Source organism: Odontomachus brunneus, unplaced genomic scaffold (genome assembly GCF_010583005.1).
Source record: "Odontomachus brunneus isolate Ranch 3 - 2012 unplaced genomic scaffold, Obru_v1 Obru_scaffold_081, whole genome shotgun sequence".
In the NCBI taxonomy this organism is placed as follows: domain Eukaryota; kingdom Metazoa; phylum Arthropoda; class Insecta; order Hymenoptera; family Formicidae; genus Odontomachus; species Odontomachus brunneus.
The window spans coordinates 1,023,143-1,049,726 of record NW_022639531.1 but is presented as its reverse complement, the minus strand read 5'-3'; the positions used below and the strand labels follow the sequence as shown (position 1 = coordinate 1,049,726).

Below are 26,584 nucleotides of genomic sequence, written 5' to 3'. Positions count from 1 at the left end.
CATTAATCGCATCCAAATGCGCCACCGATTTAATCGTAGATCTTTTGACGTTACGATCGATGTCTCTCGCAATGATCATCGTGCGATCCGGCTGTGGCGCCTTTCTCTTCGGCTGGTTTCGTCGTCGCACGTTTGGAAGCGTGCGAGGACTTTTGTAGATGGGTCCTAAGGTACCCACTATCCTGCGGCTTAAACGCAAAGGCTCTAGAATCTCATGGTCCTGCCAGGTCGCCACAACGGGTAAGCCGCAGGCGTTGTGCATACCTACCAACGGTACGCCAACAGCCCGGTGTCCCTTCACTTCGAAGACCGATCGATACTTGGGGTTTGCACTACGCAGGCTACGCCGTGCGTTCTGCTCATAAGCGGATATCTTCTGACCAACGTGACCTTCCCCTAACTGAGACGCCTGTGCCGCAGCCTTGTCGTTCTCCATGTCAGTTACTGCTATCGTGGTCGCGTTTCCTCGCGGAGGAATGCGTTTCGAGGTACGGCGATCTTTCGACTCGAATCTCCTTCGGGAACTCCTGCGGAAATACTCGTCTACGTCGGAGCCGTCCCGTTGCTCTTCTATCTTGCTGAAATATTGATTGTCCTCGGTATCCTTGTCCGTTTCATTGATATCAACGCAGTAACAGTCGCGCTGATTATCGCAAAAGTGGCAGAATAGCTTCCTCGGAGCGTCACCTTGATATTCTAATTGCGAGGCGGTGCATGTGGCCTGAGATGGGGTTCGGTGGTGGAGGTTACCGATTACAGGGACTCGCCTTTTCGACGGCATGTAAACGCTCCTCTCCGGCTCGGAGACGAGAGACTCGAATTGTAACTGTGGTGCCACTGATCGCCTTAGTGTTCCGATGTTGTGCGCGATTGAAGCTTGGTAATCCTTGATGGGGATGCTTCTGACCGTACCGCCGCCTTGGGGTCTTTTGATCTTGATCAGCTTGTCGTCGTTGCCGTTTGCCTCGTCCTTTTTAACCCTCGATGGCCGCGGCGAGCGCTGCGGAAATTTTTTCGTAAAATCCTGAGGACGACCGATCACAACGTCGATCGCACGCTCTTCGTATGCTCGGTCGCTTCGTAACAGATCCTCGGTGTACTTGGGAGGGTTTCGCCATTCCTCAATTATGCTCTTGCCGCTCGGTGCTATTACGCTATACTTGGAATCGTCGCACGTAGCTTCTCGCGTATTCGTATCCTTGTCAATAGCCTTTCGTCCTTCGCCGCCCTCCAGCCATCTTCATGACTTGGCTCCGAACGTCGTTCCAGCCGTATGTATTCTGTTCTCAATTCCTATGCCTAAAAATGAAATTATGCGTTATATAAACATATCGATGTTGTCGATATGTCTTTCATGTTAGTGCCGCACCCTTCGGGGATTTGTTTCCGCGACTGTTTCAAGTGTTCCTCTAGCTTGAAGAAATGAACTTGAGAGTGTTCACGAAACGTCGGAAACAAATCTATTTCTTCACATCATATAAGCCTCAAATACATAGACATGTAGAATAGATTGTGCATTTCTATACAAGAGATGAAATCAGTATTAGTAAAAGAGGACAGCAGAGAGTAAAATGTTTTTATTGTCTAATTGTCTAGTTGGTGAGAAGGACAAAGGAAGAGAAGCGATCATATGATCAATGCGTCCTCTCTTTCTTTCACTGTGAATACGATTCACTAGACGTTGCAAACGCTTTAAAGTGCTCAAAGAAAAATCATGATTAATCTATAAGACTGCACAATCGATTTTATAAATCTATGTCACAAATATCACATCGATATACTATGAGAAATAATGAATTTTAATAATATATCCAGTGAATACAGAAAATCATTGATAGAAAGTTATTGCAACGATATTCGATAGCGAGTAACATTTTCTAATACGCAGTTTTCAACGTTGTATTAATATTATTATAAAAATAATTTAAATTTGTTTAAAATATTTTTACAATATTCTAGAACTATTTTTATGTTACCTGATAATATTTTTGAAATAACTTTGAAATATTAGATAAAAACGTTCAAGAAATATATATAAAATCAACATTTTCAGTACGTCGATCTAAAGAACTAAAAGGCATCTAATCTTCTTTATTTACTGGAATATTAGTAAACAGTTTTTTGCTCGGGTTTTTTTCATCTCTTACTGAAATCATGATCACTTTCCGTGAATGGGCTCAGAGTCTGCGTAGAGGTAAAAGTCGACGTTTGCGATTTACTTTTCTTCTTCTCTCGCGAGCAAGCAAGCAGCACGCTGAGAAGCGCAATGACTTCGACGAACATAATGGCTAATATGATAGCTAAAAGAATCAGCAACTGATTCTGCATCCATTTCTCAATGTGCTCGAGGCAACCCTGAATGCAAAACAAACAAAATGCAGGGTATATATATATAGTATATATGTATAGTAATAGTATAGTAACTGTATAGTAATCGGCATTAAAGGGGTGCTAAAGTGGATTATGAACTACAAAAATGTTCATTGACACAATTGGTGAAATGTCATGTCAAATGAGCACTGACACGATCATTTTCGTATTTCATGTACATATAGATCTCATATAAATGTGCGCTGTTCTGTTTTATTATTTTAGGAAAACCTAACTTAATCATGCATATAAAGAAATCTTTCTGCAAACTTTTCACATATTTTTAAGTTTCTAAATTTAGTTGTAAAAGTACAACAATATTTTTTGAAATTTTCCTGAACGAAGCAAACATACATTTCGGTATATATAAACTGCAGAAACTTTATATCAGTATAATATTTACGTTAACTTGACACTCAATTGAACAAACTGACAACTCAATTTCGAATTTTTGTATCGATTCTCTCACATATTGAACAATATTGTAATCCATTTTTGCACGTGTTATCATTGTGTAAAAGCATTTATAATTCTGTCTAATCAATACAATGTAAACTTTGATAGTCAGTGTTTTGTTTTGTAAAGTTTTCAAATATGACATTCAATAATTTTTCACCAAAAATTATAAATTTTAGTCATATATGATTTAATTTTATATAATATATGACTATAAAAACTTCAAATCATATATGATTAAATTTCAACTCTGAAATTGTTTATTTTCGTCACATATGAGAGAAATACTTTAAATCATTTTTGCATATGCATTGTGCAAAAACGTTTGTAATTTTGTGTTAACTAATATAACGTAAACTTTGTAGAAAGAGTCAGTTTTTTGCTGATAAAGTTTTCAAGTATGACATCCTCTTAAATAAAGGAAGGTACCAATGCCTGGACACGTACCTAACTCTAAACACATTCTTATTACTTTTTATATTCTTTAAATATTTAAATTAACAATATACAATATATATACATATATCGAATATGTACATATATATTCTATGTTGAGAGTTTAAAGACCAAAACAATAAGAATGTGCTAGATTACGTATCACGGGATTGGTAATTTTACCTTAATGTAATTCAACATTTTGTTACAGGAATACAATTAACAATCGAAGAAGAGGTGTGTAAAAAATAAAAGAACATCTTACCGTCGACCACCCGCATTCGAATAAATTCGCTCTCAGCCTTGGTCTTCCTATGGAGCTTTAGTAGGCGAGACAAAGGCTGTTAACCAGCGAACGATTGTCCTCCCCCTCCCCCCCTCTAGCATTCGCGCACGAGGACATGCCGGCTTTATCGTAAACGTCTCCGAACAAAGCGCGAAAAATCCGAACTGAATGCTGAATATTGCACTCGGGGGAATGAGAACCTACGGTTTTCGGAGTGGAAATAAAATTCGCGTTTCTCGAGCATCGTCGCGTCACGCTGCTCGTTTATTCGATTCATCTCAAAGCATGCTCTCGCGACTGTAATAGGATAAAAATATTAAACGCATTGCTTTCTGCTATGCTTATAGAAAGAGAGAGAGAGGGAGAGAGCAGTAGCAGCTTCGCTGTGCTTCATGCCAATCCTGTCAATATCGGCAATGTGTCGATATTCTATATTTAAGAAGCACTTGCTTCGATATGAAGGCCTTTGCGTATTTATATTTGTGCGAGTCGATTCGAAAAGTTGGTCGCGCGTGTGTCCGCCACAGCGGGGTACCACAGAGAAATAATAACTTCCTTATTATATCGCAGCATACCACTGTATGTCGGGCGTATTGATGTTCGGCAGGGTTCAGAGTCTGGCAGAGAGTGAGATTGGCAGGCACGGGGTTGAGGAAGGAGTCCGTCTCATTGGCGTTATTCAGGGTGCAACAACTGAGAGGCACTACTAATTCTCTTCGGCCGACTTCCTGCAGCCGCCACCACGATGTGCCGTAATTGTTGCTTCCGTTGATGCCGCAACAGGAGAACTGTAATGGTCACGACGATAGAGATTCTTTCATTTTTCCTGATACAAATCAACTGTCTGGCGAATGTTTACAATGGCAACAAACAATATAACTCCTATAATAAGAACCCATTGAGTCAGTCAAAAAAATCGACTCGATTGTTTGCCAAATCATTGGCGAGACCTCGTCGACAATGACGGCTATTATTTTGTTGATAAATGATTTGTTTCTTCAACTGAATGCAATAAAATCAAATTTTACTAAAAAATAGAACTAAACTGTTTATCTGATTCAATCCACAAATAACAAAGCGCAGAAATAGAATGAAGATGTATGAAGATGAACATTACAATGAAGATGTATTCTATATAACACCAATATTACTATTACTATAATATCGCGATGAATTAAATTACTTTGCTTGAAAATACAACGTTATAATAATTTTCTCTATGTTATTACTACTACAACATCAGCTTAAAATATTTTGATAGATATTGAAATGATGTTAGTTTAACCACAAAGCAACCTTGAATTAAACAAAGAACCTTATATTAATATTCGAGCTTAAGGTTTATTGAAAGTCCCGGAAAGTAACGTTTTAAGATCATGATAACATCGCTACCATCTTTAGCAATATAATTAAAAGTTTCATAAGTTTAATGTTAGCGTAATATTTTTGCGCTATGTGTGATGATCGTGAACATTGATTTCGAATAAACTTACTGTTGTTTGTGCCAGATCAAGGGCTGCTGTGAATTGCTCACGGCCAGGCACAGCATAACTACGTTGCAAAGCGCGTATTAAACGTGCTGGCCTTACATCGATTCCCAGCAATTGAGGCCAGAACATCGCAATGATACAGATGGTACATTCGCCGAGGAAAAGTAAGATTACTGTCACAAGATACTGAAAAACAGTGAAATACAAAAATTTGATCCTGAATCATTCAATTACTTTTGAATAATATTTTTCTTGCGTGTTAATTGTCCCAGACAGCATAAGATCTTCAGAGGATGTTCTGGGGACGTTCTCAGGACGTAGATATATTCTCAGAACGTCTGTAAAATGTCCTGTGGAGATCTGTGCTGTTTGACTAATATTCCCTCGTATTTATTTTTCCTTAATGTTATAATTAATGTCAAAAACTATGCAAATATCGTGTCACAAACAATTTACTATTAGAGACTGCCAATGTTAGGTAAATTTTTGTGACTACAAAAAGGCCTGAAAGAGCTTGGGAATGATTGAAGGATAATATTATCGACCATTTCTGCCACATTTGATATAACTATTTAAACATTTAATTTATAATAAAAGATTAATTTTATAATTTTCAATTATTTCGTTTTATGGTTATACATACTCTAATAAGCAACAAATTATTGATCGAACATTATTGCAACGATATTTGCAAACGTATAATAGTATATTAAATATTAGAACAATGACACTACTGTCCTAGTTCTTAACGTACTGATTATTTACATTTAATTTATATTTTAGTTATATTGACAATTGTAAATTTTTTATGCATATTAACCTTACATTTGGCTCTTATAGCTTCTTGGTCTCTAATTATGTTCTTTAATGTTGTATCAACATCACAATGAGTAAGTTCGACTTATATTTACATATTTCAAAATATTCTTGTAATATTCGAAAAGACAGCACAAACTTTCTAAGAGATGTTTTGAGGACGTTTTGTAGACATCCTGAAAACATAAGGACGTCCTCAGTATGTCCACATGACATCCTTTAGAGGTATGAGTTTAGGATTATATTAGGATTAGTTCAGGATTATATTACCTTTGAAATATTTTTGAAATATTAAAAATAGAATATCAAAACGTTTAAAAGGTACAATCAATCAATTTCAGGATGATATAATATTTTTCCTTTACTAGGACAGATCTATGTAAAGTACATTACATATTTTTGTGAAATCGCATATTTCTGCAGTCAGCACTGATTTGATGCAAGATTTACGGACAAGAGATTATTAAACAATAAAATTATTTGTATGAGTTAAATTCCGTAAATCTGATTGCCTTTACTCTTACCTCATCAACAACTGTGTTAACTAAAATAAAAGTACTAATACGTGGAAATTGTTTTTGGTTTTAAAATATGAATATTTAAACATTTAATATAAAAATATCAGCACATATATTGAATATGTACATATACTTTATGTTAAAAGTTTAGATATTCATATTTAAGGAGATACAAGGCGCAGTGTTGTATTTTCCGTGGCGCATCAAAGGGATCACTTATAAATTTACTATTTTACTATCGAATAAAAATACGTTTCTATACGTTTTCTTATTTCATTATCTAGGTAATAAATATCAATTAGAGATAAAATTGATATGGATGTATCCACAATATCACAAATAAAAAAATATTTTTTAATTTTTCTTATTAATGTTTCATTTGTGCATCAGTTGATCTAGTAGAGATATGCAATAATAAAAAAGGAATATAAATATTTAAATATGTGTATGTATTTTTATTTCAAGTATTATTATTATTATATAAGTATATAATAATATAAAGTATTATTATAAATTATGAACTTTCTACCTCTCGTCATATTTTGAAAACAAAATGATCAATAATTCTGAAATATTTCTGTATAATGTTTGTATATTATATCAGTATTATATTATTATATTAGTATTATTATATTAGTATTATTATATTAGTATTATATTAATATGTCAATATTAATATTAATATTATAGTAGCTCTTCAAAATCTTGCATGTGTTAAAAGATATAAAAAATAAGATTAAAAGTAGTAGGTTAGCTTCACATACATATATACAGAAACACATACATAAAGTACCAACTTTAGTTGCAAATATCTCAGTTCACGAATAGTCCACTTTTTCTAAATGCGTAAACAGTTAGATAATATTTCAATGTCTATATAGTGGAAAAAGAAATATATCTCTTATTTAGAGATACATATATATCTAGAGATACATATAACGGAGACTTGATACGTTTATCTCAATTGATTTGTTAATTCTATCAAGAGAGAAAAAGAAATTACGAACAATGGTCGTTCGCCACTTATTCTCTCGGCAAACTAACACTCACGCTAGCTTGTCCACGAGCGCATAATTAGTGTTTTTACGCGGCACTCGAACGCGCCCTCCTTCTATTTACCCGCGTGTCTACGTACGAACGGATCCGTTTCCGCGCAACGACGCGTGACCGAGTCTAAAGTAGGAAATCTGGTTTCAGATAGGTTCTATGAACAAACGTATCGCGTTGGATTCACAAGGGAACATGTAAATCAAACTGATTATTAACGCGTCTGAAGCCACCGGCATAGAAAGAAAAATATTTTGATTTTGAACGAGCTATCTGTTCTACATAAGAATACACGAAAAAGATCCGCAAATGATGTTTATTGTATTCTGTTGCTTGGCACACGCTGTGTCATATGGTCTTAATTACTATTGTAATTAAGGTTACTTATACGATTTTTTATCTTATGCATAAATATGTAAGATTGAACATCGTATAAGTAAGCCTGATTACAATGATTAGGCATACACGACACTGTTAAAGTCATAGCGACGAGAACAAACTATGACGAAAGTGCTGTTAAAGTCATAGCGTTGAGAACAAACTATGACAAATAATTCTACAGATCTTCCGAGACACTTTAATCTTTAGTTCAAGCGCGACAGCGTGCTCTGCTTTCGGATAATATGAAATATTCTCGGATGGAGCTGTAAAGTAAAGTAAGGTCAACAAAAAATATACCTAAGACACTATGAACTTATATCGATGCTTAGATCTTACGGAGATTGTGAAGCAGCAATTATCATAGAGGTAAGCTCCCCAGAATCCGAGGAGTCCGATAAGAAATCCTGATGCGACTAAAGCGAAAGCCAAATAATAGAAGAGTGGTTGATCAGGATAAATGTCACCAGCTCCTAGCAGACGCGACAATAAAATTCGTTCGTTATCAGCCAACAACAATCCTCCCAATAATATCAACACGAAACCCGACACCTGAAAAAGAAATGTCACATTCCTCTATAAGTTCCATCAATATTTTCAAGATTGTTCACACAGCTCTCATGTAATATAACGTTCAATATTCGAATATTTAATTTGTATTTATAACAAATAAATATATTTTCCAAAATCTCGCTACCAGTTAAGATTCGTTAAATAAAATTGTTAAATGAATTGTTAAATAAATTTGTTAAAGTTTCACTTAACTAAATTATCTAATTAAACATTAAATTCATCAAATATAAATTTAATGAATGTATCTGAAATGTATAGTTAGACGCAGTAGAATAACTTACCAAGAAAATGATATTCGTGCAACAAACGCAAGCGCGCGACGGCAGCACTTTTGTATTTTTCATGGTGGCGTTCCGAGACGTGCTTGAGACAATTGTCAGCAATGAACGATTTCTGCGGATCGACGACTTCTTGTCACATAAAATTTCGAGAAACACTTGCCGCGCACCGCATAATCGTTTGGTCCGCGCGCGCGACTAGGTCATTGAAGTCACAGACTGCTCGATTTTCGAAGTGGTTCCGATCGCGTTTGTTCGCGGACTGAAAACCCCTCGTGTGTGGTGGCTGGACTTCGCAGTGCCGTAGGAACACTTCTGCCATCCGTAGTCGCGCTTGCGTTGCGTGCCCTCATGCGCGACCGACCGGACGGAACCGGAAGGAAGTAGAAAGGTGTGGATGGAAAACGAGAGGGGATAAAAAGTTTTCTGCACGAACATTTGCACCGGTGATCGACTCACGTACGATTTGTCCCGGTGAAGGTTCACTTAACGAAGAGGGGAACTTTCAGCAGCAGATGATGACCGCTCTCGTTCGGTCGTATGTGCGATACGCTTTCGCTCACGTTTTCGCTAAAGCTCATTCGTTGCCCATATATTATTCTCTCGGTTCAATTATGAGGCTGCTACATTTCTCTCTTGTGCTCATATAAAGTAGCATAAATATTTTAATTTTGTTATCTTCACACACACACACAAACATTCTTTTACATGTTATCGACCATTTAAAAATCCCGAGAAAAAAGTTCATATATAATGATATAAAAAAAATATATATATGTTTATATATAATTATATATGAATTTTGTTCATATATGTGACTTTACATATGACCATATTTAATTATATATGTCCATACAAATAAAACAAATATTGTTGCATAAAAAAAGGAAAACATAATTTGATTGAATTAAATGATTGCAGATGTCGCGTATATCACATAATTCAATTGAAAATTTTGGATTTGACTCTTAATAAAAATCTAAATATCTTACATAAGACAAGATTCAAATAACAACTATTAATACGGGCCTATGTTACGTGTAAGCAACATAAACTATGTTTGAGATATCACTATGTAAACAACGAATACGTATCCCTTAAAAAAAGTTCATATATATAATCATATAAAAAAGAAAAAATATATATATATACTATAATTATATATGATTATAAATATATATGATATGATCCATATATAAATTTTTTCCTTTTGTAATTATATGAAGATTTTATTATTTATAATAAGCACTATTACACGGATAATTCACTCGTTATAATTGGACACGTTGTACAGAGTGTGATGAATACTTCTCTAGGTCAAAATATGTATGCTTACTTAAAATGATGGATAGAAAGTAATGGAGAATGCTGGCTTTTCCTTTCCCAATGATGATCTCGCATTCTCTTTTTCAGAACGCATTTAAGAAATTTCATAAATAAATTTTATATTATAGATTATTATACTCTTCGAAAATATTTATTTATATATGTTTATATATATACATGATACATATATTTTACATTTATTTATATACAGAGTACTTACTATAATAGTATTCACTATATTTTTACCAGTTACTATGATTGAGCAGGAAAAACTCTAAATGCAATTTTAAGTAGCAATTAAATGCAACGATAAAAATTTCGAAAACATTTTTTTTCATAAAAAAATCAAGGTTACCTTCATATTTTTAAAGCGAATCATATTTTTATCCGCAGTGTTTCAATAAAACAGAATTAAAATAAATTAAACAGTACTTCAGTATTATCTTTTGCTATCTCATAGCAAAAAAGATTACAGTAAAATAATAAGAGAAAGTTTCAACAACGTATAACATAAGCATGCAGAAACATAAATCAAAATAACTGAAGTGACATATAAAACTCTATCAAAGGGCGTAATTCTATATTGCAAAAAATGAATTATGTTTGGATATGTCCTCAGCGTTTAACATTATTCATTATATTGTATTTTAAATATTACTGTACCTCTTTTGTCTGTATTTTCACAGTTAAATATTAGAGAGTAAAAAGAATATTATGATTTATTATTAAATTTGTTTTGATCCTTTTTACAATACTACGGATAAAAAAGATATAATTCTATTAAAGAAAATGAAAATAACCTTGTGTGATTCTTTTTTTTACGTTTTTAAAATTTTTATTACTGCATCTTATTGCCATTTTTAAAAACTACTTAATTATTAAATATTATGTATCAACTGATTAATCTAGAATTTTTTCCTATCCAATTGTTGTAATTGGAAAAAAATAGTGAATACCATTACGATGGACATTCTGCATATGTTTATATATTTATATGTTTATATAAACTATTGTTTTTTGTTGTTAAAAATCAGTAAGTTATTATCAGTAAGTTATGGAAAAAACAATAGAAAAAAATAACGCTGTAAAAATTTATCGAGAACAAATTAATAAAATCGTCATCGTATACACATACACGCACACACAAACGTAGATCTTTCGAATTAAGCTTGTTATTAATCTTAATCTAATTTTCAGTTTTATAGTTAAATTTTACTTTAGTATATTTTCATTTAATTTAACATAGAGCTGTCTAAGTTCCGCGAAAACTCTAATAATTAAAAACAAATAAAAATAAAACTTTCTGCAGAGACTCTTGAGACTCTTCACGTCGTTCTCATTTCTATAAGAAGACAGTTATAAATAATCATTACATTATGACGTCAAAGGTTTGCTCGAAATCATTATAAAATTATTTTTCTTTAATGCAAATCGACCTGCAGGTTGAATTCGTACACCGTGTAACGCGGTAAAAAGATATTTCATACGCATTATTGTAAGTGTGCACGAAGCCTATCTCCTCTTGTCTACATTAATTCAGCCGCCACACCATGCATTTCCCGTTAAACGGGATAGGCGTAGCCAACATGTGCGTAAAAATCCGATTTACTACTTGCTCGTACGAAACAGTCGCAAAACGTAAAAATAAGAGTGATCTTAACAAATTAACTTAATTTATAAATTATAGAATAAGTTATAGATGAAACATCAGGATAGAACCAGGTAAGAAATAAGAGTTATTAAAAAATATACAAGGACTTAGATAAAAAAATATATATATTATTACTGAATATTAAATTTGGTACAAAATTTAATAAGACCTAAAAAAGATCGAATTTAATTTTACCAGATCCGCATCCTGTGCTCGAAGTTATAACGTCATCTTGTTCTCGTTGCGCCGTATCCACAAATTCAGGTGGTAAATGTAAGATCTGAAAAAAAACAAAATAAATGGACAATATTAGAATTGCCATCAATCATTCGGTATCTGCGGTAAGTAAATTAAAATATCAACTAACTTCTACGAGAAACTTTTTACGGCGCAATTTAAATGCTAGATCCCTGAATTGTGGACATTGAGGCGCCAATGTATTTAACGCGCACAATTTGTTGATATAAAAGAGGCCGTGATAATCTTTAAATAACGGATTGGTCTCTTTTGCGGATCCTGCAAACGATTCTAATTTAATTGCTATATCCGACATGTGCTCGATTCTTTCAGTGACGAGATTCTGGAAAGTATACGCTGTAAAATTGATCGTTAAAATAAAGATAACCCAGCAAAGATGACGTCAAATTACGTCCTAATGACGTCTCTAACAATACGCTATTTGACGTCATCCTTCTACTTGGAAAGTTCCCGGGACTTACGGTATCAAAATTGTTAACTGGAATCGTTATTAGGCCAACTGCATAGGAGTTCCTTAAAAGTGATCTCAAACAGTAAAGGAACTTCAATAAATCACGATTGGAAGAGTCCGTTGTGTCGCAGAGCCACAACCTGGATCCCAGAGAGTGTATAGCAATTCTTAAAATATTTCTCTTCTCTGGCGTTGCGTCCACAGAATATTTCCCGTTGTGCAGAGTTTCTTGTATGGTGTGTAACAGATCTGCATAAGCAATGTTCTCAAACATATTGTTCTGCCCTTGCAAGTTATCCTGATGCCACTCTTGTATATACGCTTGCTCTAGGAGCTCCTGCTGCATCGATTTTGTAAGGTCATAGAAATGACCAAACACTTGACTTCCTGTAGGAGAGGAATCTACCGCTTTCATATTTTGGTAACGCCAAGCAATCTTCATATGTTCTGCACTTGTCACTTCTGTCTGTAAGTTTGAATCATTTATAACAGCAGGCAATTCTGACACTAGTTTGGAAGGCTGGACATCTTGCGATGCAATCAATATAGGCTGAGAAGTAACTACTCCTTCTGCCATGAAGTACTTTAACATGACTTTTGCATATAGACCATACTTGTCTTCTTCTGCAAAGATAAAATAAATATTTTTGATTACATATAAACACATGTAACTTAGGTATTGAATATATTATTTAAATACAATAAAATATATTCAGATACATACCAATTACAAATATTGAGCCAATAGGTAAGCCTCCACCTAAAAGGAAATAATGAAGATTGTGAAGATATAGTTGCATCCATATACAAGGAAAAGAATAACACATATTGACAAACCTATCATGTGATCCAAAGAAGGTATTCCTGTTGATATGAGTAATTGTGAGTTTTTTATCGAAGGTTTTGTACCTGGTATTGCTGGTATTCTATTCTTAACATTTTTCACAACCGAAGCCATCCTTTTACCAGGATATTACCTGAAATATAGACTTCGTTCAACAGAGAAAGCTGCTTTGCAACTGTTGTTGCAATCTGACAAAATTTACCAATCTGACTGGTGTGTGCTCTTAATCTTGATTGAATTGTATATATCAATTAGACTTACAAATTTTTTAACACTTGAAAAGAACCTTTACCTATTTGACGCAATTATAGTCTTTATTTAAACACTCATATATTTTCTAACCTAAAACAGTTAATAGTTTTCTAACCTGGAACTGTCTCTACTTACGTTTGTAAACGTAAATTAACTAATGATAACAATTTTGCACTGTTGACACCTTATATCTTCATAAATCAAAAACTTTCAATAAATCATATAACAAATCAATACATTGTTATCATCTTTCATATCATATTACTTTAACAGTGCATTCGAGGAGCCCGTTATTAGCGCTATTCAGCGCTACTGTCTGTCTGTCTGTCCTTTTCGACTGCACTGCTGAACTGGTGCAATAAGTAAGAGTGAGACAAGTATATTTTTTCTCATTCTAACTTATTGCACCAGTTCAGCAGTGCAGCCGAAAAGAACAGACTACTTGTTGTATATCTAAGGAGCGATAAAGATAAAAGAACGCGGCAGCGTTGGTAACGTGTTTCCTATCAACAGGCAATTTTACCGACATCTGTGAGAACAATAAAGTACTTAAAGGGATGTTGAAGTTGGAAACTTTTCCGTTACAGAATACTGACATTTTTTGTAAAGTTTACGTCGCTAAATAGCACAAGAACTTCAAGGCAAGTATCTTGACTTAGAAATACGAGAAGGATAGCGTGATTGTGTCAATAATGATCGTCTTTACGTTATCGACATTGTCTGAATTCGTCCTCGATTTCATTAAGACTACCAGTGTTTATTCGACTGATATTATCGAGGTATTTGAGTAGAATTTTATGATTTATCATTATCCACATATAGCAATTCCAAAGCAGTTATTTTAAAATCAAAGTACTGATATTATTGTATTATTGATTTTGATCAGTTTATTTCAATATAAGCTCTATTATATTCTCTCTCTCTCTCTCTCTCTCTCTCTCTCTCTCTCTCTTTCTCTCTCTCTCTCTCTCTCTCTATCTCATTGGAGTTATCTCTGCAATATTTTAACTTAGTAGTTGTTGTAAAACAATTGTAACTTATGACTGATCAACTTAGGACTCAGACAGCAAGACATATCTTCAAGAAATATCCTGAAGACTTATGAGGGCATTTATCCCTTGTCTATAACCTTGCTTTAATCTTTAAGCCGTAAGATATTGACCAACTACAATTGATTATTTTTAAAATAATCGACTGTGGTTGGTCAATTTCTTACGGTTTAAAGATTAAAGCAAGATTGTGGACAAGGGGTTAGAGGCTTTCATATTAGGTTTTCATAGAGGTGTTTTTGGGATGTCTTTGAAAGATTGTCTTGTTCATATATGAAAAGTATGTTGTTGTGAAGATACAATTGAAATAAATACTTATGTTTGAGGTAGCCTATGATGTCGACGTTTAATTAAATCAAATTATGTTCTTTTTTCATTCAACATTTCATTTGTTTTATATATGCACATATGTAATTAGATATGGTTATATATAAGGTCACATATATGGGAAAAATTCATATATAATTATATATAAGCATATATTTACATATATAAGCATGATTACATATAAACATTTCTTCCCAAATAGATATTCATTATTTACATCAGAGCTCAGAATTAGTTGCCCATTTCAGCCAATTCTCGGGAGCTACGTCTTCTATCTTTCCCTTGCCGCAAGCGGGCCTTGAAAATGACGATCGCGACCAGTCGCGGCTTCAAGCTTGGAGGCTCGACCGTCACTTTCGTGGCCCGCTTGCGGCAAGGGGAAAATAGAAAGCGTAGCTCCTAAGAATCGGCCGAAATGGGCAACTAATTCCGAGCTCTGATTTACATAGTGATGTTTCAAGCATAGTTTACATTGTCTCCACATAATATAAGCTTGTATTAATAGTTGTCACTGGAACTTCTCTCTCTCTCTCTCTTTCTCTCTCTCTCTCTCTCTCTCTCTCTCTCTCTCTCTCTCTCTCTCTCTCTCTCTCTCTCTTGTCTCACGTGAGATATATTCAGATTTTTATTAAGAATAAGATCAAAACTTTTCAGTTGAATTATGTAATATACGCGACATTACATCTGTAATTGCGACTCAACTGAAAAATTTTTATCTAATTTTGAATTAAAATCTGAGTATTTCTCACTTAACTCATACAGCACAGATCTTGCAGCAATATTATTGCAACGTTGCAGCAATGTTAAAAGTTGCAGCAGTATTGTCGTAATGTTGCTGCAAGATCTGTGCTGTATGGGAAGAGGTATTTCAAGTAACATTTATTAATAGAAGTCATAGAGAGAGTATAATAATTTACACGTGTGTAAGTACCAAACTCTCTCAAACAGCACAAGATATCCAGGAGATGTCCTGAGGATATCCTGGGGATGTCTCAGAATGTCATTCTCAGAATGCTTCAGAGAGAATGCCCTGCGGAGATCTGTTTGCGAAAGAGTCGCAAAATTATCATCAGTAATGCCGGCAGCAGGTTCCGTCATCCGCCGTGCGATGTCGCCACGTTGGACGATGTCGATAGGTAGTCGCACTCTAGACGGTTGCGCCTGTCGCCGGCAGATGCGGCGAAGTCGCGGCGACTGTAATTACGGTTCGCGGTTTGAACGGTATACGCTTCCGTAGCTACGCGCAGTCTGTTAATGGCACCGCGCGTTCACCCGGGAACGTCCACGAGCGGTTTCACGCGCTTTGTTTTCGTTGGCTGGGTGCGATCGCGCGCGAGCACCCGCGCCAAAGTAACGGAGGAAAGGACAGAGGAAGCACGGGCCGAGAGACAATCTTCACGACGACGCCGCGCCGTGGTGAAGAGGCGCCCGCGCGCGTGCGTGTGTGCGCGACACGCGAAAAGTGAGGTTATGTAATTGTTTGTGGTGTGAGATCGCTGGCGCGGCGCGTTCGATGCCAACGCTCGATGACATGTGATTCACCGCGACGGTCGTGCGGGTCGGGTCGAGCGTGTGCCAGTGAACGAGCATCCGTGCGCCGTGCATGACGGGGACGGCCAACGGTATTCATCCTCTATCTCTCCTTCCAGAAACCGACGATCCTACGTGGCTATCGTGAAACTTGTAGAACGCGCTTGAAAACGACTCGAAAACAACCAAGTGAATTTATCCGCGGATGAACGCAGCATCTTTCGTCTCGAAATCGAAGCGTCGGTCGTGGAAAGTGCGAAGACGCGCGCTGTACGTGTGAGCTGCGAGTGAGAAGAACAGCGAAGAAGAGAACGAGAACCATTGTGTATGTGCGTGTACGTGTGTGTGAGAAGACACGAGAAGAGGTAAGGACATCGTGGAGACGCGTGAGCAGAAGACTGGCAGAGAGACGCGTCCGCGATCATTCCTCGCGCGCGCGTCAAACTTGAAACGGCTGCGGCGAGTGCGCGTAGGGATTCCGGCTGAACACTGGAATCACTCTTTCGTCTCCCTCTCCCTGCTACTGTCCCCCTCGTGCCCTCTCGGTTTCAGTCCTCTCTTTCTCTTCCTTTCTCTCCTTCGCTTGCTCACGCGCACGCCTCCTCCTCCTCCTCCTCCTCCTCCTCGCCCCTTTCCCTCCGCCGTTCTTCCTTCGCCGTCGAGCGCTTCCCTCTCATTCCGTCCGTTGGCCGGCGTCTCACTCCCGCGCAGCGGTGCCGTTTGACGACCTCTCGCTCCCACCCGCTCTCTTTTCTTCTCTTTCTCCGGACAAGCGGCAGCACGCTGCCCTCGCTCAACTACCTGTTGTGACGTCCAACGCGCTCCACGCACTGGGCAAATCGGATATTTAGCGTCGTGTGCCGCTGTGTTTTCTCAGTGCGTCCCCTACGACCGATCGTCGAAGATCACCGGTACGAATCTTTGTAACGCGAGACGCGTGCCGAGACTGTTTTCGCAAAGCGCGACAGTCAACACGTTCGCGAGGAAGGAGACCCCCCGATTGTGAAGCCGCGAAAGGCTCGTGTCGCGCGAGCTCTCCCTCTCCCGCGCCAACGTCTACTTCGCGGCGAGAGCAGCGGGCGAGGAAGCGGGGTGGAGAGCAAGAGCGAGCGAGAGGGAGAGTGTGCGAGTGTGCCGTGTCGGCGAGGCGAAGAGAGAAGGAGCGAGCGAGAGAAAGGACTCTGCGCTCTTATCGAGAACTTAGTCGCGCGCGGCGAACCTTCCGTCCCACCGTCGTCGTCGTCGAATCCTCTGTTGCGCGCGCGTTGGTCGAGAGTGACAGTTGCGAACCCGTGACCCGAAAAAGACGGCCGATATCTCTCGAGCGAGCTGTGCCGCAGACATCGGACTCTGAGGCCGACGTCGACGATCGTCTCTCGCGTGCAGAAACGTCCAAGATTCGTCGGTGATTCGAGGATGACACGTTTGTTTTTCGTTCGACCGTGAGATCCGTTAAAGGACGCGGCACGCGCCCCGATGTAAACGCGAGGATCCACGTATACACACAATCGAGACTCACCGCGCCGCGTGACAATCGTTATCGTTTCGAAACGCGTGTCGGGCCGGAGAGAAAGGTGCGCATATTTCGACTCGCGTTCCACGACGCGTGCTGCATCGCGCGCGCAGTCACGTGTACCGCGGTCAAAAAGCGTGTCCATTGACGACCTAGCGCGCGCGTCGATGGCATCGCGTTACGCGGTGGAAGCGATTTCGCCGGTGTCTTTCTCGTAGCGCACGATCGCCGTGAGGTAAGAGAACTTCTCTCTAGCCTCTCTCCTGTAGCAACAAGTTCTCGTCTGGAACTTTCCGGATTATTTCGAGGAGGAAGGGAGGCAGAGAAATAAACAGAGACAATTGCTACGGTACAGCATCGAGCGTCGACTCGCAGTGCTTCGTGCTCCAAACGAGAAGAGAAGTGACCTCGAGAAACAAAAAGAGAGAGAACAAAAGAGACGAAGATAGACAGCAAAGAAGAAAAGAGGGGGAAAAGGAGAAAACCCTCGATCTTGACCGCGGTCAAGTCCAGTGGCGCTTCGGGCGGCCCACGTGCGCGATATATGTATACGTAGCCAGATGCGTGCTAACGGCCGGAAGTCAGGCTAGATCTCGTCGGTGTGCCGGAGTGAACGCGGATGATGCTCGACTCGCGGGCGGCGAGGGTGCTGGTGGATGACGACGACGACGACGTGGTCGCACCGGCATCGCGCGTCATCGTTAGCAACGTCGACTACCCTACTACTACGGCGACTCTCCATTGAGAGCTGGCTTATTCTGCGGTGGATTTAGGGGGCTGTATGGAGGCCGGGGGGCTTCTGCCCCGTCAGTCCGCGCAAGGCCCCCCCGGCGTCGCCCCCGGCACGATCAACGTGTGCGCGGGCCAGGGCCCGAACGGGCACGCCGGCAACATACCTGCGGCAACGATACACGACCTCAACGCGGCGGCGGCGGCGGCGGCGGCGGCTGCGGCCGGTCAGCTGGGCATTGCCGGCCAACAGCAGTTGCATTTGCAGCAACAGCAACATCTGCATCAGCAACAGCAGCAGCAAATGGGCCAAGCACCCGGTATGGGTGAGGTGCTAATCACCCCGAAGAGGCAAGCGGTCGTGGACCGTCTGCGAAGAAGGATCGAGAGCTATCGGCGCAGGCAGACCGATTGCATCCCCAGGTTCGATCAGAGCTTCAACGGACTGTGCGAGCAGAACATACAGGACACACTGATGCTGAAGCAGCGCTTCCTCGAGAGCAAGGCGAAGCGGCAGGCGAAGAAGACGGACAAGAAGCAGAACGACCCGGTCGGCCTCTCCAACGTTCACGTGGTGAGTCGTGTGTCTCCTTTCTACTTTGCGCCGCCGAGGCAAGGCCCTTTTTTCTCTCTTGCTCGTCTTGCTTTCCCTTCTTCTTGATCTTCTTCTTTTGCCCGCCTTCGCGCCGAGCATGCGTAGGTGTGCCTACGCCGCTGTGGGAATTCGAACTTGTTGCAAAGTCGGCGGCTCTTCCTTTCCCGTTGGGTCTCGCAGGTGATAGCACGCGTTAGCGGGAGTCCCGTGGTGTTTTGTGACGAACGAAAAGCACATTCTGGCGGTTGCCAAAATTGAGTTTATGCTAGAGGCTAAGAAGAAGGCATTTCGTTAGTAAAATGTAACAAGCGTTGTCATTTAAACACTTGCTCTTGGGTCCATATATTTCAAGTTGCATCAGAGGAGAGTAGAAAAATATGATCGACAATTGATTCGCAGCCGGGAAGATAATGGCCCTCGTTCTTTTCACACACACACAGTTTTCTTTTTTCTCTCGGAACTATTTAGTGAACCTAACTCATTAGATTCATTGGCTCATTCAACCATCCTGACACACACAAAAGTCTCGAGATTTTATCTCGTACGCGACCAGAGAGATTCACCCGTGCTTTTCTAGAAATCAAACAGAAGAGAAGCCCTTTATTGAGTTGTGCCAATTAATCGCTCTTCCGCCGTGCTCATCGGGTAAATCGATGAGTTTAACGTTTCGTTGAAATCGAGTCGGAACAGGTGGACGCGCTGGGAATCGTTAAGGTCGTAGGTCGTAGCCGCGCTAGTTACCCGTAGGCGTTCGATTCGAGACGTCCCTGCGTTAACCTTGGCGCTACGTCAATGCAGGGGCGTTCTTACGATCCTCGCGGCGCGTAACGTTATTGTCACGAACGTTCCGCGCGATACGTTTACGCGGAGGGAGACCTTTGCATGCCGCGCCTAACTCGAGGGAGAATTTCCTCCGAATAATTCTGTCAACTCGCAATTGACGTCGCAAACGAGAAAGCAACTTAATCTCCACTTTCTCTCAAGCTTAATATACAATGTGCTCCTTGCTTCCTGCTTCTTGTTCTCTGTTCTTTTTTCTGATTTAAGGATTAAGGTTTGAGTCAGAAATAGATAAAGAGAAAGAAACAGGAAACACATTGCAGATTATGTTTCAACTTTGCTCCAAAACATCTAGGTATATGAACTATTGAGTAGATTCATAAATTCGTGCGGGTTTTTAAACGAAATTAAAATGCATCTTATTCTTGTTAAAAACAATTATTACAAGTTGTTAAACAATAATATATGCCATTCTGTTTGGCAATCTCTCTTGCCATCTTTCGCGTAATTTTATGATTCCTCTCTCGTGAAACTCTTGCGCTTTCCTGGCAAAGGAACATTCCAATTTTTCACATCTTTTAAAGAAGCGAAGTTTATACTATCAAGGAAGTTCTGTGATGAACGAAACAGATGATAATTCGAGGGGGCGGGTGAATACACGTGAGACAAAACATTCCAGCCAAACTCTAGTAATTTTTATGGAAGTAAGAAGAGCATGATGCAACGGAGAAATTTATTACTGCCTTCCCAGCCGTAACGAAGGCAACTATACTTCTTTAAACATTATCACACAAAATGTGCTCTGAAATGTCAGCTATCGAAGCATATACATAGATGGAACTATGCCCCTAATCCAACAGACGGGTGTCAACTAGACAAAAATCCGCACAAACTTATGGATCAACCCAGTATTTTACTTGAATTAGCGATGCAGAAGAACGATTAAAAGAAGCTGAACATTTTTACGGTTTGTTTCGTGCAGTGTCGTGCACGATAGTCGGCTATTTTCAGCTCATCGCGGAATTAATCGGGAATTGAAATTATTGTGAAATCACAATAAAGGCAAATGATCCGCTGAAAGCGACTGACATCTCGAGCGTGACAAGAGAAATCCTCCTTTGTTTGCTTAACATTACATGTTGGCGTTGTGCACGAGAAAGAGAGAGAGAGGGGGGGGGAGGGGGAAGAGAGAGAGAGAGAGAGTGTATACGATATTAAGTAATACGTAGATGCGAACGTCACCAGCGCACTTTATAAATGTCGCGTGCGGCACAAAGATGAACGATAACAACTTCCATAGTGGATGACGTCGGGTCATCGGTGTGTTGCATATGTAACGTGACGTAGGTTGCCCGTCCCACGAATCGTCCGCCAGCCACACATAAAGGTGATAGGTAACACTCGCGTCATACGAAACTGTTACCAAGTTGATATAATTAACTGGCGCGCTCGTTGGAAAAAAAACCCCTGCGGTTATATGAAAGCCGGTGGGATCAGGAGTGTTTATCAATGAACCAGACCTGATGCGGAACCAGCGGTACGCATCGTAGTTCACGTAATTTACATCCTATCCGTACTACCTGTTTCTTATGGTCGCGTTAATGAAGGGATTCAACTTTACGATGGAAGTGTCTCTCGACTATTTTGGCGTCGTGCACAAGTAGAATTGCTAGATGTCTAGATTCCAACTGTACAGTCCAGATTTTATCATCAATGACCACACACGGGCGCGCGCGTGACACACATACAGAAAAATATCATTTTACTGATAAGAAAAATGATTACTCAATCTACTTTCTTTCTTTTAAGTAATGATTATCTCTAACAAGGGATATTTTCTTGTTAGTCTTAAAATATACGCATCACAAATTTTGAGAAAAACTCAACTGTTATGTACTCAAAAGACAAATTTTTATTCTCTTTAAAGTAAGAGAATGTCATAAAACTTTGTCGAATAAAAAAGCTGGTCCGATTCTATGTAGTAAGTAAACCGAATTTTTATTTTAATTTAATATTCTTGATTAAAATATTAAACTAAGATTCAGAATATATTTTCAGTAAATTTATCAAATGCTCCACCCTTTCTTTCTTTTATGATAGATTTATATATAAATTTATGGAATACTTGAAGCAGATAACGTTTATTTGAGTGCAATACGCATTTTTAGCATATTTTCTATATGCAGCTAATATTAAAAAATTTTTTTTAGAAAAATCTGGACATTCGAAATAGTGTACTATTTTTTGTTGTTATATCTAATTTTTCGTTTGTCGATATCATAATGGTTATAATTATAAATCTATGATTGTATTCCTCTATTGCAATAATGCAATAATAAATTTTTTGTGTGCCGTTGTCGATTATGATTATAAATTTGATTATCAATTTTGCTATATTTTTTTGTTTATATCGTAGAGATTATAAGTCTGTTGATATATTCTTCAAAAAATTACTTTTGCAAACTACATTTCCAGTTTTTTTTTATTTATTTATTTCTATTCTGCTTGTCCAGATATTTCAGCTTTCAAATCTGACAGTTCTAAAAACGACGCTGTTGAATACAGCACGGTAAAATATTTTACATTTATCGGCCACTTGATTCTTCTCATCTCTCCCGTTCAACAAAAAGATTGTGAAATCCCTTCTGTGCTTGTCCTTCTAACAACTGATAAAGAAAATCAAATCGACTCGACTGCTGTTAAGATTTTAATCGATACAAAATCACCTCGTCCGGCAAAAGTCCTGGAAACAAAGTCGCGCAACCGCGTCGTGCCGTTTCGATGCTTCAGTCGCGCGATATCGCTCAATTGATAACGCGTTATCGCCTGGCGAATACGAACGATACGAGAAACGACAGCGCGGTGAGGGGCCAGGGAATCGGCAGGAAACACTATCCGACGTGGTGTAATAGGATCGGCGATGATCACGAACACTTGTCGGTCTCATCTTCTGTTCTTTCTTTTTTTCTTTTTTTTTTCCCCTCTTCAACTTCTTCGCGTACGCGCACGTGTCCAGGTCGGTGCGTAGAGCTGCGTGCGGCGCGCGCTCATTCATAATCACGGTGCAGCCGCCGCGAACGGCTCGCGAACAATGGTAGCGCATGAACGGGCCACCACGACGCGGGGGAAAGCTGTGGGAATCATGATTTCCGCCGCGAAGCTAACAGCGTTGAACCAGATCCTTTGCGAGCCGCTCCTTCCTTTCGACGCTCCAGTTCGACTCGCGTGCTCCTGATTTATCTGTCGATCTGCATTAGAACTATTGTGCCAAGATTGAACGTCGACGTGTCGTGTACGGATTTGAACGCCGAAAAATGTTCTACACTGATACCTTTTATTTCTCGCTTTCGGTCGACTTCGATATAAAAATAATGATCTAGATAGATTTAAAAATGATAACCTAGATATATTTTCATGATTATCACAACGTGAGATAACGCTTGATGGAAGCTTTACGATTTTTTTGTGTGAAAATTAAATATACTTTATTGAAATATGACCATTAAATTTACATACTATATTAATGTAAACTTTTTGTCACGCTAAAGGGATGTTAAAACTGAAAACTTCATCGACAGAATATTGACATTTTTCTGCAAAGTTTAGTTGTATTAGTTATATGGAATTACAAATGCTTTTATGTATTAAAAGTACGTGCAAAAATAAATAGGAGCATTGCACAATGTACGATGAAAACGAAAAAAACAATTTTAAATATAAAAGCTCAAGCTATCAGTTAGCGTAATATTTATCTAAATTAAAAGTTCCGCAACTTGTGCATATCAAAAGTTCTTTTACTATGAAAGCAAGAAAATTTGCTCTTGCAGTTAGTATTTTTAGTTGTCCATATATTAACAAATCTTTTTTTTCGTGTTGATATTTCATTCTTCTTTGTGAACCTATATGAACTACTCATAAGGGAAATACAATCTTTATAAATTATGCGACTAGTAAAGTTGCTTTACTTACACATACTTATATAGGAAGTAATAAAAAGAAAAGAAACTTGGTGTTTATTTTAATTGTATTTTCTATATTTTCTCTTTCTTCTATATTTTTTCTTTCTTCTCTCTCTCTCTCTCTCTCTCTCTCTCTATATATATATATATATATATATATATATATATACATACATACATATATCTATCTATCTATCTATTTATCTATCTACAAGAGATCTGTAGAATCCACAAATAATTACTAATGAATTTTTAAAGACGGTTGCACCGACTTAATGCATAATCGATTGTTGAGGTAGATTTATTTATTTTACTACGATGAATCGTTTATTGAACAATCAGTCTATTGCCTTTCTCAATGGTTTCAGTGAGACGCGGTCAGTTTTCTTTTGGGATTTCATGGTACTAATCCCGGTATCCGGATAGATGAGTGTACGTAAATTAGGTAGCAATTTTATTAGTTGATTTGTAAAGATTGATTGCGTCCTTTATGAGTGATTCATGTGATATTTATCATATGCACAAAGAAAAATATTAATATAATATAAAATGTCATCAAAATGAAAAATATATACATATATAATATAAAATATATAAATATATACTACTAAGAAAAGCGATTAATCTCTCTATTATTAGAATTTTTAATTTAATTAAAATTGAATTAATTTACTCTTCTTCTTTGGGTTATCTTCAGAATAATATTTTCTTAATAATTCTAATCATATATTTAATATGTTCATCAAAATTTTAGAAAACCTCATTGTCAAATGTTCAAAAGGGTAGAGATTTATCCTTTTTCAAAGAATATATTATGAATCTTATAATTTTTATCTTATCGAGTTTTTTGGATTTTTTTTTAATATTCTTGATTGAAATACTAAATTTACTAGGATTCAGAATGTATATTGAATATATTTGATACTTATAATAAACTTGTGATAGATTATACTCTGTATGCCAAAAAAGTTGTTCATCAATTGAATATTGTTATTATTAATGGTAGGGGAGACATACATCCCGTTGGTAGCGAAAGGGTTAAAGATCAAAACAATAAGACTGTCCAGGATTACGTACATGTCCGGAAATTGGTATTCTTATCTTATCCTAGGTTCACAACAAACTATGCGGCATTTACAGTCTATTGAAACGTGATTCATGCGATCAACAGTGCACTGAGAGCTGAGATTTCGGTCGAAACGTCTCCGAGCGTCAAGAGACGAGTCTCTTTTTTTCGACACCTCTTGTGCAACGAGATCGGTTCTTAGCGCGCGCGAGCCGGCACGAAATCGCTTTGTCGCTCACCGCGGCTCGTCCTTACTCAAAGCCGTCCGATGTTGCGAATGACACGTGTCAGACGGCTCGCAACACGAAGGATGCCGGCTAGATCGGCATCACAGTGGTGTTCAATCGGCGAGCCGATCGCCCGTACATAGAACAGTCGCTCGGCCGATTGGCGCGCGAGAGAAACTCGAGGTTATTTGTTCGCGTTCATTCTTATCCGACGCTACCTCGGGAGTGACTCACTTGCCGAGCGGCGAACGAGACCGGCGAGAGATCAGTCGCAGTGACGCTCATCGCGCGGAGTGAGATACACTGTTTTGATCGAGCGAGTTCTGCTCTGAAGGTGCTCAAATAATGCATCCGATAGATCTTGTCTTAATTTTCATTTGCATGGCAATCTGAAATTGATTCAGGTTACCAGACAAAAGTCGCTTTTCCTTACTCTTATCGTACGATATATTCGTTATTTTCGCTTTGCGCGTCCTTTTGCAAAACTGACCGCGGCACTGCCGTTTAATTCCAGTAACCTCAAATGTCGAGTTCACATCTTCGTGCTTTCCCATAAGTGGACAATCCGAGTGCCTGATTAAGCAACGAAGCGCGTCGTCGCATTTCGGGTTTACATCGGTCGAGAATAAACTCCTCAAGGGCTGCTGTTGGTCGGACTCCTCCCATGCCATTGTGCTCGGATTTAATTGTTGCCGCACGAGCAAAAAGGCCGTGAACCGTAAGAAATAGATTGTGGTATTTTAGTTATATCTCTCGGGGGGTTGGAGGCGAAAACTACAAACGCACCGTCGCCCGCGTCTCGTGCGTCTAATATTATGGAGTAATACGAAGTAATATAAGTGGATAGCAATTTGTCAGGACCGGAGCATTTTTGTTAGCCGTTGCACGCGCGCTCATCCCTTTCCCATCGGTGTGTTTCCTTTCAAATCGATCGAAAGAGAAAGAGAGAGGCAGAGAGGGAAAGACAGAGAGAGAGAGAACTCAGCGGCGTTCGTTTCAGCATGGTCATTATGCTGGCCCGACAACTCTCATTACGACCCATTAGTCGGACGCCCACCGACAATTTAGGACACTGTATAGGTATGAGGTATTAGGCGTCTCTGTTACTCGTCGCCGTGGTGCCGGTGGGTTCGTAAGAATCAGATTTATCGGATGATCGTTCTCTGTTTTACTCGGATCCGGTGTGACCGCTACTAAGCGGGTCTAACCTTTTCGCATGTAAGATTGTCTCAAGGATATCTCGCGTCCAACTCTCAAAATCTGCGTACGACGTGCGAAGGACGCACGTGTGGGTTTTTTTTTTTTATCAAAATTTCTGGCCGCATTGTTAACGAATCAGTATGCAGATTTCCAAAGTCCCTCCTTTGATCTAATCCGTTT

General features: G+C 38.7%; 3 protein-coding genes across 8 annotated transcripts in view; 1 reads left to right on the top strand and 2 right to left on the bottom strand.

Annotated features, from left to right (window-relative positions):
- LOC116847611 overlaps positions 1-9,031 on the bottom strand; it is a 16,060-nt gene extending 7,029 nt beyond the window's left edge. The window contains 6 exon segments of the mRNA XM_032822761.1: positions 672-1,251; positions 2,148-2,355; positions 4,123-4,335; positions 5,041-5,223; positions 8,136-8,348; positions 8,651-9,031. Coding sequence (XP_032678652.1) covers positions 672-1,251; positions 2,148-2,355; positions 4,123-4,335; positions 5,041-5,223; positions 8,136-8,348; positions 8,651-8,713 — 1,460 coding nt within the window. The 5' untranslated portion in view covers positions 8,714-9,031.
- Positions 9,032-11,731: 2,700 nt separating this feature from the next.
- Positions 11,732-13,871, bottom strand: LOC116847622 (elongator complex protein 4). Of its 2 annotated transcripts, XM_032822777.1 has the most exons (6): positions 13,565-13,866; positions 13,171-13,310; positions 13,058-13,093; positions 12,344-12,957; positions 11,992-12,204; positions 11,732-11,904 (listed from the first exon to the last, which is right to left on the bottom strand). In XM_032822777.1, the coding sequence occupies exons 2-6, from the start codon at positions 13,289-13,291 to the stop codon at positions 11,794-11,796; spliced, it is 1,095 nt and encodes a 364-aa protein (XP_032678668.1). In that variant the 5' UTR covers positions 13,292-13,310; positions 13,565-13,866; the 3' UTR covers positions 11,732-11,793. The 2 variants fall into 2 exon arrangements, with proteins under 2 accessions (XP_032678668.1, XP_032678669.1); XM_032822778.1 differs by lacking the exon at positions 11,992-12,204 and having other exon boundaries at positions 13,565-13,871.
- A 2,161-nt stretch (positions 13,872-16,032) lies between these two features.
- The window catches only part of LOC116847586 (neurogenic protein mastermind-like), a 296,566-nt gene continuing 286,014 nt past the window's right edge, over positions 16,033-26,584 (top strand). For 2 of the 5 annotated variants that reach the window (XM_032822710.1, XM_032822708.1), the window contains exon 1: positions 16,033-19,151. In XM_032822710.1, coding sequence (XP_032678601.1) covers positions 18,630-19,151 — 522 coding nt within the window. In that variant the 5' untranslated portion in view covers positions 16,033-18,629. The remainder of the gene's footprint in view (positions 19,152-26,584) is intronic. The other 3 variants (XM_032822711.1, XM_032822712.1, XM_032822715.1) reach the window with 2 other exon arrangements.

What these genes read in the sequence shown, in the direction of transcription:
- LOC116847622 (XM_032822777.1), bottom strand. Translation starts at nt 13,291, where the DNA reads ATGGCTTCGGTTGTGAAAAATGTTAAGAATAGAATACCAGCAATACCA. An exon ending in CAGTTAACAATTTTGATACC is followed by an intron (nt 12,205 to 12,343) that starts GTAAGTCCCGGG and finishes TATACTTTCCAG; the next exon opens with AATCTCGTCACTGAAAGAAT. An exon ending in GTAAAAAGTTTCTCGTAGAA is followed by an intron (nt 11,905 to 11,991) that starts GTTAGTTGATAT and finishes GTTTTTTTTCAG; the next exon opens with ATCTTACATTTACCACCTGA.